General features: G+C 39.7%; 2 protein-coding genes across 5 annotated transcripts in view; one reads left to right on the top strand and one right to left on the bottom strand.

The window, feature by feature from the left end:
- Positions 1–2103: 2103 nt before the first annotated feature.
- LOC106807177 (ADP-dependent glucokinase-like) lies at positions 2104–6196 on the top strand. 2 transcript variants are annotated; one of them, XM_014809448.1, is made up of 8 exons: positions 2104–2255; positions 2515–2597; positions 2844–2909; positions 3158–3373; positions 3814–4020; positions 4558–4771; positions 5131–5437; positions 5481–6196. In XM_014809448.1, the coding sequence occupies exons 1-8, from the start codon at positions 2156–2158 to the stop codon at positions 5482–5484; spliced, it is 1197 nt and encodes a 398-aa protein (XP_014664934.1). In that variant the 5' UTR covers positions 2104–2155; the 3' UTR covers positions 5485–6196. The 2 variants fall into 2 exon arrangements, with proteins under 2 accessions (XP_014664934.1, XP_014664935.1); XM_014809449.1 differs by having other exon boundaries at positions 3158–3367; positions 5131–6196.
- A 1299-nt stretch (positions 6197–7495) lies between these two features.
- The window catches only part of LOC106807175 (WD repeat-containing protein 47-like), an 8505-nt gene continuing 5881 nt past the window's right edge, over positions 7496–10119 (bottom strand). The window contains exon 8 of one of the 3 annotated variants that reach the window (XM_014809444.1): positions 7496–7739. In XM_014809444.1, coding sequence (XP_014664930.1) covers positions 7538–7739 — 202 coding nt within the window. In that variant the 3' untranslated portion in view covers positions 7496–7537. The remainder of the gene's footprint in view (positions 7740–10119) is intronic. The other 2 variants (XM_014809447.1, XM_014809446.1) reach the window with 2 other exon arrangements.

A 10119-nucleotide genomic window follows, 5' to 3' on the forward strand; every position in this document is an offset into this window, starting at 1 on the left:
CTGATATATATATATATATATATGTTATTATGACCATTAATGACATTAAAGTTGGGAACACTCCTAATGGAGTATCACCCCAAGTTCTGGGCAGAGCATGACATTGCTATTTCCCGTGTGTGCATGACTGAGGCATTTTACTCTGATAGCTCTGAAATTGTGATCTGATAATATTCTAGGTAGGTTATCTCAGCAAACTAGTTGTGTCCACTGGTTGCACGGCAAAAGGTCGATAAAGAAAAGATGTTGATCTGTTTGCTAATGTAGGAGACATTTATTTAGACTTTGATATGAAATTCAATGAATAGATTTCCTGTATTGATAATGAGGCTTTGGAGATTTGATGAGGTGACCAAAATATTATACTTTGAAAAGAACTTATCTAGAGCAAATTTACATTAGCTAGTTTGAGATAAAGGAGTAAGATTTAAAAACAAATTCGAATTCAGATTCTCAGTGATCACACGGATATATTCCACATGTGTCGGTATGCTATAGTTTATGTACTGGCCGGCCAGACCTGTGGGTCGCCACAACTAATATCTGAACAATTTCTGGACAGCTTTCTCCCTTTCCCAGTGCCATATGGTGATGAATTCACACAATTTACACCTCTAAAAACAACAGACAGGTTATAAGATTCATCTTAAAATGAATTCTAATATTAAACATGAAACCTGTTGAGATAATTACTATGATATACTACTTATGATATATTTTTTACAGTTAGGTTTTAAATTAATAATTGTATGAAAAGCATCCTTTAAATCCCTTATGATTCATCTATGATATTCTTGTACCAGCTTCAGGGGAGACATGCTGAAATACATGATATAACGGTTTACTGCATACTTTCAGTTAAATCAGACCTGAAGTGCAAGCAAAATCTTCTGATTCAGTGTTTACCAGAGGTATCTTTAAATGTTTTAAAATATGTTAATGATCGTTTGATTACAACACCAGTGTTGTAGATATATATATGTGCTTACACACATGAAGTGTGCAAGTGCAAACTTGTGCTTCCACAAGTTGTGCAATGCAACTTTTCAGTCATAGCCTATTGGCCAAGGCCATTTCTTTTTAATTTTTAAGAGAAGAAGGATTACAATTTCTCATGTTTCATTGTTAGTTTAAGTTAGGCTATGCATGTATTTTCTGTAACCAGGAGGTTGTTTATTATAATTTAGTTAGGTATAATTATAATTGCTCGCGATTAGCTCGTGGTCTCATTATGCAAAATTCAAATTCAAAAGTGCAACATTATCAGTGAGAGCAGTAGAGTCGTACAATTACATGATAGCACATGTGATTTCTCATGCTTATTTACAACACACTCATGTGTGGAAACAGTAATTTGTAGGGATATACTATTCTTTATGCAATAATTAAGTCTCATAATATCCTTTCAAATTCTAGAGTATTGTTCCTGTAATAAAGCTAGAATGACATCATTTTAGTAAAAAATCAGTAGTCTATAAATACTTATGTGATGTCCAAAACAGTATAGAACCTTAATTAGACACTTAGTTTAAATATTAGGGTGCTAGTGACATTTATCATTTGCTCTACTCGGCTTGGCCATAAAGGTGAAAGGTAAAGCAACTTGTGGTTAACTTGGTTTTCTTGGTGTGTTTCACTGGTGCATGAGCACTAAGCCTGCAAAACAGCAGTAAACAGGGTGATGTTGCTACCAATGCAGATCACATGGTGGATTAATGGTCATGTCAGCATGTCATCGGCAGGTTGATACACGTGTGTGTCACTGGGTTGTCATGCGCGCGACACGTGTGTGTCCAACAGGGCATATAGTGTGCTGATATGTGGGCTGGGTGTGTCGTTGCTGATTCTGATATATATATCTGGATCTATTTTAAGACCCAGTAATCTCCCCTGCCACATCCATTTTTTTCATAACTTCTCTTGATTATTTATGGATGATAATTTTATAGAAAGATTTAATTGTGAATAATTAACTTTAATCCATTGTAATTATATGATAGTCTATTGCTAGTACTGAACTATGCTGAATCTATCTCTTGTTTATTGCCTAACAAAATATCCATATAAACATGATAAACGTCTTTATAAAATATTGTGATCAATTGCTTTTAGGATAAACACAAATGTCGACCTAATCGTTAATGGCACTGAGGTAATGAGAGCTCTGGGATTAAAGCCAGGGGAAGCTGCTGATCATGCGACGTTACAAAACATGCAACATCTCCAGGAGGCATTTACGTTTTTCTTTGGCAAAGGTACGTGTGTGTGATGGTTTTTACCGATGGTATAGTACTACGACACACACGAATAAATATAATTAATTCACGTAGCCGACTTCATTTCTGCAAACGGTCAACACGGATAGGTAACTATGTATAAACGTGTAAACATGATAAGTGGTAAACATGACACTAGCTGGGTAAACATGATTTTTATGGTGATATTGATATTCTGGGTATATATTTATGATATTCAAGTCATATTGTTATCAGTTATTGTAATTGCTTTGTTTAGGCTCAGCTGCAGAAAGATATTATGAAGATGAAGCAGGATTCAATTCTGTTGTAACTGCTGCTTCGTCATTACAAAATGCACAGGTGATTTATTTAATTTTTTAAATCAAAATTGCTCAACCTAGTAACAATAATAGTGCGGGACTGTATGAAATTGGGGGGGGGGGGGGGTTACTACAGTAACTATCTGTCAAGTGATAAACAAATAATATAGTCTGTAGTTTGTGTGTAGTATGTGTGAAGGTCATCTAAAATGTTCTTCTCATCTCTTCTGGCTAATAAGCCAAAAACATACATGTACTATTATGCTATCCCAATTTTCCTATGCAGTGGTACATAGGAGGAAATGCTGCTCTAATGGCACAGAAAATATCTTCAACATTTCCTGAAACAGAGGTAACCATGCCATATGTTGCATGTGCTATGATATGAAATTTATACTATAAGTTGGATCCCTCTTCAACAGTTTTTGAAGCAAAGTTCGAGTTTCGAACATAGCCCAACAATTTAATTACATTTAATATCCTAAATAGATTCTCCTATTCAGCTGAACCGATGTCAAAACTGACTATGCATGAAATATTGCTACGTTGTCTCACTTGAGTTCCGTGTGTCGTAACATCATGTGTGTTTCCTTAACACAGGTGATGCTGGTGGGGCCCGTTGGTCCGAAACTGCTCTCCCTGCTCCACACTTCAGTAAAAGTGCCGGAGAAGGCCCTCATAGATGAAGATGAGGTGCATCTGATTATGGAGTACCAGAAGAATGAGATATGGGGAGGCCGCAGCGCTCCGGTCGCAAATCGATTCATAACCTCACACGACGAGTCCAACTCGCATTTACTCATGCAGCATGTAAGTGTAAGTACGTCTTCCTCTCTGTCTGTAGCAAACGATCCCGGATTCTCGAAATTATTATCGGCACACGTCGGGAAGTAAGCGCAAACTTTTTCATATGTACAGTCGGTACGCTCGGTCTCTCTCTCTGTGTTTTTGCCTTCTTGATCGGCTACGTGTGGTTCTGAATGTGTGTCATCTGTCTCTGCATGCAATTGAGTGTTTGTTATACCATGCTGTTTTTGGAATTATTTCGAGGACACAAAGTCTCCACTTACTTTTTTTACTTACTTTTATATACTATTATAATTATATTTAGCAATTATGTTAATATTATTTTAAGTATAATTTACTAATAAATGTTACAAACAGTGATCGCTATAATGTACCCTCTGCATGGATCGTGTGTATGGTTGGTCTTTTCGCTAATGCGTGATAATCCTAATTCGATTCGTGGTCGGTAGGCTTTCTTTGATACTTTGGCTTCATGGGATCCGGACCTAATTGTTCTGGCCGGCTTGCATCTCTTGGATGGTCATGAGGAGTCGCTGTGGCAAAAGAAACTGCAAGGGCTCAGAGAACACCTGAAGACATTGCCCACATCCACGCCCATTCATCTTGAGGTAGCCAGCATGGCGGACCGGAATTTCACGGCACAAGTAGTGACACAGGTAAGTGTGGCATTTTTGCTGTCACTGAGCGACTTCTGGGTACATGTATATTGAATTGCGCAGTTACTGCGTAATGTGCACAAATGATGAATTTCCCAAAACAAAAACAAAACAAATACATATGCTAAAAAACAAGGAAAACAATGACAGCGGAAAGTAAAATAAAAACTAAAAAATATAAGACTAATAATAACGATCCAGCAACAGTTTCCGAAATTATAAGAAATCCATTAATGTCTGCACCCCACCTCAATTCACGAGTTCACCCACACCCTGTACTAAATCTTGAAATGATGAGAAGTTAAACGTGTACACCCCACGTCAATTCACAAGCTCGCTCACACCACATACTAAATCCTAAAATGAAGAGAAATTTTATAGTGCGTGTGCTCTCGTCCAGTTCACAAGTTCGCACACACCATATATATACTAACTCCCGAAGCGATGGAAAATCCAACGATGCCTGCATGCTCCGCGTCAGTTAACAGGTGTTCACGCGTGCCTTATATACTAACTCCTGATCGTTGTTCCGCACAGCTGTTTCCGTTCGTCGACTCGATCGGTTGCAACGAGCAGGAGCTTGCGTTCCTCTCGCACGCAGCGGGCGGACCGCACGCCAGCATGTACGTAGAGGGCGTCGCCGTGCAGCCTGACCTCGACAAGGTCGTCGACATCATGCACTGGCTGCTGACGTCGCTAGGCGATCGGCTGTCACGCGTGCACTACCACAGTCTAACCTATCACGTCATAGGTGAGTGTGTCATAGCAGCAGCTGCATAGATGCGATGGCGCAACCAGCTGAGATGTAGAATGACGTTATATATTGTGTATGCAGTCTATAGTAGTCTATAGACGCTATAGAGACGCGCGTGTGTGCGTGCGTGTGCGTGCGTATGTGTGTGCACACGTGTGGGTGTGTGGTCACGTGTGCGTGCGTGCGTGTATGTGTGTGTGTGCGTGCGTGCGTGCGTGTATGTGTGTGCGTGCGTGCGTGTGTGTACGCGCGCACGTGTGTGTGCGCGCGCACGTGCCTGTAGACGTGTGAGTGTGCACGCGTGCTCCTCGTATAAACCGCTCACACATCTTCGCCGTCGGCTGTCATTGGTGCAGGCGTGCGGACGGACCGCTGGAACAACACACGGCAGGCGATCGCGGCCGGCGCGCGGGTCGCCGGCCAGCAGGCGTGCATGCAGCTGGAGCTGACGCCGGACATCGTCGAGCTGCGCATGCCGCGCGACGTCCGATTCGGCGACGACGCGTCGCTGACCTACGACCCGACGCAGCCGGCCGTCGGCTGGCAGCGCGGCGACGTCTCGTACTACTTCTCGCCGGTGCTCATCTGTAAGGAGCCGCTGAGAACTGTAGGTCTCGGCGACGCCATCTCCTCCACCGCGCTCATCTACTCAGAGTTTGTGAGGTGAGTGGGCGAGGCTCTCCCACATCTACTCGGCGTTTGTGAGGTGAGTGGGCGAGGCTCTCCCACATCTACTCGGCGTTTGTGAGGTGAGTGGGCGAGGCTCTCCCACATTTACTGATCAGAGTTTGTGAGGTGAGTGGATGAGGCACTCGTCTCATCTGTCTCATCTACTCAGAGTTTGTGAGGTGAGTGGGTGATGCTCTCCCTCGTCTGCCTCATGTACTCAGCTTATGTGGTGGTAGGGTGAGGGGCATTGTTCTACCTATCTCACCTACGTAGGAAAGTGGGAGGTAAGCCGAGTAGCGATTTATATTATTTGAAGTTACTTATGCGCCAGTATTTTGCTACTATCAATTTCGTTTCTGCTCTGCTTTGAGTTGGGTCATGAAAAGAGTCGAAATAAGATATAGTTGAGAATAAATGGGTGATAGGTGTTATTTATTTTAGCCCAATATTATAATTGACCAGTTTTAACTCACACGAGCTATCCAATGTACTGTAATGAATTTGTGCACGTATGCTGGGATGATGCTGGGATGATGCTGGTTTGCGTGACCCATGGAGTCCATACAGTCATATCTCTTGGTGAGATATGTTACAAACGTTACCAGGGAAAGCTTGTGGCTTAGAAGCGCACCCAGTATTTTGCACTGGTTGTGATTAGGTAGAAGGTATATATAGTTAGGGATGTAGAAAGAGAGAGAGTGTGTGTGTGTTTGTGTGTGTGTGTGTGTGTGTGCGTGTGTGCGTGCGTGCGTGCGTGCGTGCGTGCGTGCGTGCGTGCGTGCGTGCGTGCGTGCGTGCGTGCGTGCGTGCGTGCGTGTGTGTGTGAGTGCGAACGTGTGCGTGCGTGTGCGTGCGTGTGCGTGTGTGTGCTGCAGATCAAATATTCTACGACAATAATCAAATGTAGTATAATCTACAGGGTGTTTTGACAATCTCCTGAAAGATGGCCTTATTAGTGATGTTCTTCGGTTTTACTTGACTAATTATGAAGGGGTGGTACGATACAGGTAACTCACAATATGATCCGTATATGCCTTTCACGATATGATACGTATCACGATACTTTCAAAAGAAACTACTCAACAAACTATATGCTTAACCAGTACTCTATAAATCGTTTGAATGGATCTCTGAAATCAGTATCGTGGAGCACTTGATAAACAACTTCCACTGAACTGCGAATTGTGTCATGCTTCTTTTGTTTTCTGATGAAACTATGCTACCAAACGTTATGGATTTTTTTTCAGTAGAGTATCGATGCGTGTTTCGTGAATAGTCAAACATATCGACACATTGTCAAGGTTTGTATCGCGATACATCGATATATCAATAAATCGTCCATAACCCGCATAATAACCCCCCGGTAATTTCTATAATTAAAGTGCCGCAGAATGAGTTTTTTTTGCTGGTGTTAATTAGAAGCTGTCTCGAACAATATCTCTGTTGAAAGGGTTGGTTACTCACCAAAGACTATTCATCTGTATCCTTGTGTACTCTAGTAGTGATATATTTTTTGGTCTCACGTACGTATAGTTAAAATTGTCTGTATAATATGTTATAGTTTTGTTCGGTGATGTTTGTTTATGCTGAAGAATATTAACTGTTCTGTTTCCAACTCGATATAGACCAATAAGGCAGGTGACAATCAACCGCTTGTCTGACCATAAATACTATTATGAGAGCTCTGTCTGTGATATCTACACAGTAAACTTGCGATGTCGACTAAGTCTGTGTCAAGGTAACATATCTTTCTAGAAGTGTGGTACTAGGTATGAAGCTCGGCTCTCGGAGCTGAATTACTAAGACCCCTGTATGTAACGCTGAGTGGATTGCTTTGTCGGAACCACGGCATTTCAGTGGTGGCATTAACTTACTGTATTTTGTAGGTTATTCGTAGTTGACACGTTTCAAGAGAAGTAAAACATTCTACACTGCAACGTTTATTATTAAAGTGTGTTCTGCATCTGTTATAGTTGGTATAATGGATTGTGGACTATCATGGCACGAGAGAAAGATGAATTAATAAAGATATGTATCATTGTATACAAATTATAATAGTATAAACGTGCGCAGTTTATTTATATATATATATATTTATTTATATGATATAGAGTGGTGATACTTTGTATGATTCCTTACATGTAAATGATATAATTTCATAGCTTTATCTATATGTGTATATATATATAAAGTGGTTGAGTTTGTGTGTACTCTTATAACTAGAGAACTACGCAGCCTAGAGGAAAACAGACTGGAAGATATATTCAGAATCAGCATGTCTCGGAGGTGGTTCTGGCTGAAACAAAAATTTAAAAAAGTTAAAAAGTTAAACATTGAATAAATATTGATGGCGGTGCGTACAGCTTAACACCTGTTAACACTTAACATCTCGGATGACTGAATAATGCTTTCTACGCATAACGCCCCGGTGGTCAAATAGATAAGCCATCGGTCTCCTAAACTGGCCATTTTGGGTTCGAGTCCCACCTGGGGGAATCTTTTGTTTCTTTACTTTTTTACTGTTTAGTATGTACTTCTGCCACTTGACCATTAATTTAAAAAATTTACAAATTTTACTACATTTAAAAGTTTAGTAAAAATCCAGAATAAACTATGGTAGATGATAATAATAGCGCGAATTGACGGGAAGACTTCACCGAAGCCTATGTAGGTTACAGATCAAATATATTTTAATTGTTTTTCCATGGTGGGCTGAAATTCACCAAATAAAGTATAAAAAACGTAACAAATCTATATATATCAAGTTGTTCCATATAAAAACCATATAAAAACCATATAACCATATAACAGCCAAGGGTGTGATGCTACGAGAAAGGTGAATATTATATATCTGATTTTACCATGCACACGTGGTGGCAGCCCGCCTGGCTCCACTTTGACCGTATAAAAATGGCCAAAGAAAATTATCTTAGCAGTCAACGGCTACCGATGTCCGAGGCCCAATTCCCCATCTAATACATATTTTTCAATGTGTGTCTGTTTGTCTGTTCTCGATGCAAATCTATACGGAGCACTCTAGAAATGTCAAAGACGTTCAGTAGGGGTACATGTTCGTGCTGAATGTCATGGGCACATTCGATTTGACCTTCGAGGTCATCTAAGCAAAAAAACGGAAAAATATACTGGCCCCTGCAGCAGCATTATATAAAGGCGCCCCTGCATCAACACTAAATAAATGGGCCCCTGAAGCAGCACTAAATAAACGGGATTCACTTTGCACTGACTTGAATTACTATACAATGTGTGTTACATTGTGTTACTATACATGCATTATGTTACATCCGCCATGTCATGATTGTAACAACATTTACCTTGCACTGACTTGATACAGAGTGTGCAAGACTATTTTCGATAGGTTAGATAGATAAATACACAGATAGATAGTTAAATAGATTTATAGATTGATTGATAGATATATAGATGGGTGGATGGATAAATGGATGGATGGATAGATAGATAAAAAGATAAATACATAGATAGATAGAATTATAGATTGATATATAGATAGCGCTTAATTTCCCGGGCAACGCCGGGTGTCCTGCTAGTTGATAAATATATCTCTAGGTCAAATATTTCTTATTTCATTACAAAATGTGAAATGGCTATGAATGTTAATTATAGGTTATGCATCTGTTTTTATATCACGCTTTTTACCTTTATTGATTTGATAAAAAATTCGTAGACACCACAAACAGTTTGTGGACCAAAAAATATTTAGCCACCACAAACAGTTTGCAGACCCAAACATTACTTTGCCACCACAAACAGTTTGCGGACACAAACATTTCTTAGCCACCACAAGCAGTTTGTGTACACAAAAATTCCTTAGCCACCACAAACAGTTTGTGTAGCAAAAAATTTCTTAGCAACCACAAACAGTTTGTGGACCCAAAAATTTCTTACCACGACAAACAGTTTGTGAATGAAAAAAATGCTTAGCCACCACAAACAGTTTATAGACCAAAAAATTTCTTAGCCACCACAAACAGTTTATGGACCAAAAATTTCTTAGACACCACAAACAGTTTGTGGACCAAACAATTTGTTGCTGCAAAAAATTCTTAGCCACCACAAAACAGTTTGTGGACACAAAGTGCCCGAAAATTCGTGGCCACCAGTTTGTGAGCCGTAATTTGGCTTGTTGTTTACTTGTAACTGATATACGTGTGGGTGCACGGGTTGTTTGTGGTGGCTTAACATCTCTACACAGAATTATTTATGGGCCTATGTAAAATTTCTCAACTGTTTGGCTAAGATTTCTTAAAATCATATAATCCATAGTGTACTGTAATGTATTATACTGTGTAGGTATTGTTTTCCATTATTATTTATTGTTATTTTTAAAGTATTATCCCTAATCTCTAAAATGCCTCCTTCAAAAGCACCATCTACCATCATTTTTATGAAAGAATTTTGGCAGCACTATGCCATTGTTTCAGTCAATAAAATATATAGATGCACTACTTGCCCTGGTGTAATTTTTCGTGCAGGGGGATTTCGAATCCACGTTCTAGACTAACTAGTACATACATAATTAGATACATAACTAGATAGATAGATAGATCGATTGATCGATCGATCAATAGATATAATTATATATATATATATATATATATATATATATATATATAGAGAGAGAGAGAGAGAGAGAGAGA

This window comes from Priapulus caudatus, unplaced genomic scaffold (assembly GCF_000485595.1).
Source record: "Priapulus caudatus unplaced genomic scaffold, Priapulus_caudatus-5.0.1 Scaffold198, whole genome shotgun sequence".
In the NCBI taxonomy this organism is placed as follows: Eukaryota; Metazoa; Priapulida; class Priapulimorpha; order Priapulimorphida; family Priapulidae; genus Priapulus; species Priapulus caudatus.